Consider the following 2,644-nt stretch of genomic DNA (forward strand, 5'->3'; position numbering starts at 1 on the left):
GGTATGAGAGGAGAGAGAGGTATGAGAGGAGAGAGAGGTATGAGAGGAGAGAGAGGTATGAGAGGAGAGAGAGGTATGCGAGGAGAGAGAGGTATGAGAGGAGAGAGAGACGATGAATTAAACAGCGTTTGCTTTGTGAGGTAGACTGTGTGAGTTATTTTCTGATTCTTGTTGAGTTATGTCAGTAGTGGTGATGGGAACAAATCATTTACACAACATTATGCCTGGCTCTTTGTGACACATCACCAAAACATTATTATATGACTTACGTCTCCGTTGGCGGAGTGGGCTCCCACAGCACGAGCCATGCTGGAGATGTCGGCCTGAGGTCCCACAATATTAGAGGTGCCGGTGTCCACGATAGCCTGGCAGCCGCCGTTACAGGCCACAATCTGGCCGTTCACAGTCACACTGCAATGGACACACAGATATACACAGATCAGGAGGAGATGGCTACTTGAGAACTGTACTGAACCACTTCATCAACCAGTATCATAGGATTATATAACCCATTAATAACCATTTATAACCCTATAAAACCTTCTGTAACTGCAACAGTACCTGTCGACGGTGATCTGCCAGTACATCTGAGAGGACAGGGGGATCCATGCGATCTGGCCTTGGTAGTAGTTGGGGTCAACGCCTCCGAAGGTTACCATGCTACCTACCGCAGAGTTACTGGAGATGGACGACAACAGAGAGAGAGAGGGAGAGAGAGGGGGGGGGGGTGGAGGGGGAGAGAGGGAAAGAGGGGGGGAGAGGGGGAGAGGGGGGGAGAGAGAGAGCGAGAGAGAGGGAGAGAGGCGGAGAGAGAGAGCGAGAGAGAGAGAGAGAGAGAGAGAGAGAGTGGGGAGAAAGAGAGAGAGAGAGAGATAGATAGATAGATAGAGAGAAATGTTAACACGTTTCCCATGCCAATAAAGCCCCTTGAATTGAATTGAATTGAGAGAGAGAGAGAGAGAGAGAGAGAGAGAGAGAGAGAGAGAGAGAGAGAGAGAGAGAGAGAGAGAGAGAGAGAGAGAGAGAGAGAGAGAGAGAGAGAGAGAGAGAGAGAGAGAGACAGAGGCAGAGAGAGGGAGAGAGAAGTTGCGTCAGTTCATAGTTCAATGTCTGCCAAGCCATGATGGTATGTAGGAGCCATGTGGCTCTGGTCAAAAGTATATAAAACTATATAGGGAATAGGGTTCCATTTCAGACACAGCCCTGGTTGACCTCCACTCTGACCACTCACCGAGTCAGGTAGACAGAGAACATGTCCTGGTTGACGAGATGCTGGGTCATCATGTTGTCAAAGACTGGTGTGGCCTGAGAGGCTGCCAGGCGGGGGTAAGCCAGACCCAGGATACCATCAGCCTTCATATGAGCCATGAAGGGAGCCTCCGATTGACTCAGCCCAAAGATCTGGTTCTTCACAGGGATCCCACCCACCTACAGAGGACCAGGAAGAGGAGGACATGGAGGAGAAGAAGAGGAGAGAGGAAGAAGGAAGAAGAGGAGAATATTTGAGATAGTACTGAAACCTACACAATGTTTCCTGTCCTCATGTTGTTTCGTTGAATTCTGTTCCTTACCACAACGGTGTCGAAGCCCTCGAAGCCAGTCATACTGCCAGTGCCGTATTGGATGGACAGGCTCTTCCCAGCATTCTTGAAGGTAGAGGACAAACCGGGGTTGAACCTGTTGTGGTTGGCTGGAAGGAGGGGAGACACGATTAGCCTGGGAGTGTTTGTGTGTGTGTGTTTGTGCGTGTGTGTGTTTGAGCATGTGTGTGTGTTACAAACCGCAAGCTGCGCTGCTGCAGTAGACGGAGGGAATCCACAGGTTGGATGAGCCAGTGTCAAAGATGACAGTGAAGGACTGAGGAGGAGTTCCAATGGAGATCACTCCAAAATAAGCCAACTAGAGAAGATCAAATAATGAAATAATGATTTGTATTAATAAATACCTCCCCCTACCCTATGATATTATAAGAATTAGCTGCATGACACCAGAATACCTAAAGGTCATCAGTAATCGAATTGTTGATTTCAAACTAAAGTTCTCCTGGTGGATCAATAATTCATTTAGGAATAAGAGGCCAAAAGAGGTGCTTCAGCCTTCTCTGCTGCCTCACACAGTGGAAAGTGGAAAGTGCTTTCCATTCTCATGCTTACATCAGCGTCGTTGGTCATCTGCTCGCTGGAGACATATAGGTTCTGGTCGTCAAACCTGGTGGGGTTGAAAGGGAACTTCCCTCTGTACTCATTCCACAGACCCTGCTCCTCCAGGCTCTCCCTGGCACTCTTCCCCTTGATCAGCGGCACCCTGTGGAGGAGGAGAAGTCCGGTTAGGCAAGCAGCTCAGTTACAGAACGTTTCTGGTCAAAGGTCCAAGACCTTCTGGTCAAACCATTGCAATAAACGTTATGGCAGCATAGGCTAAACAACTGTGTGTGACTATTCAAATCATTCCCTCATTTTGGGGCATTATACCTTTCACTGCCTTCTGATCTGTAGTGTAATGTAAATATAGGAGTATAGCAGGAGTATAGCAGGAGCATAGCAGGAGTATAGCCGGGGTATAGCAGGAGAATAGCAGGAGTATAGTAGGAGTACAGCAGGAGCACCGCATGAGTATAGCAGGAGTATAGCAGGAGTATAGCAGG

The 2,644-nt window shown here is 48.5% G+C and overlaps 1 protein-coding gene across 1 annotated transcript; it reads right to left on the reverse strand.

Moving 5' to 3' along the window:
• Positions 1-227: 227 nt before the first annotated feature.
• LOC139570036 (pepsin A-like) lies at positions 228-2,310 on the reverse strand. The gene is made up of 6 exons (XM_071391479.1): positions 2,154-2,310; positions 1,782-1,899; positions 1,572-1,690; positions 1,232-1,428; positions 562-678; positions 228-411 (listed from the first exon to the last, which is right to left on the reverse strand). The coding sequence occupies exons 1-6, from the start codon at positions 2,169-2,171 to the stop codon at positions 243-245; spliced, it is 738 nt and encodes a 245-aa protein (XP_071247580.1). The 5' UTR covers positions 2,172-2,310; the 3' UTR covers positions 228-242.
• Between the last annotated feature and the right edge of the window lie 334 nt (positions 2,311-2,644).

This window comes from Salvelinus alpinus, chromosome 3, assembly GCF_045679555.1.
Source record: "Salvelinus alpinus chromosome 3, SLU_Salpinus.1, whole genome shotgun sequence".
NCBI lineage: Eukaryota > Metazoa > Chordata > Actinopteri > Salmoniformes > Salmonidae > Salvelinus > Salvelinus alpinus.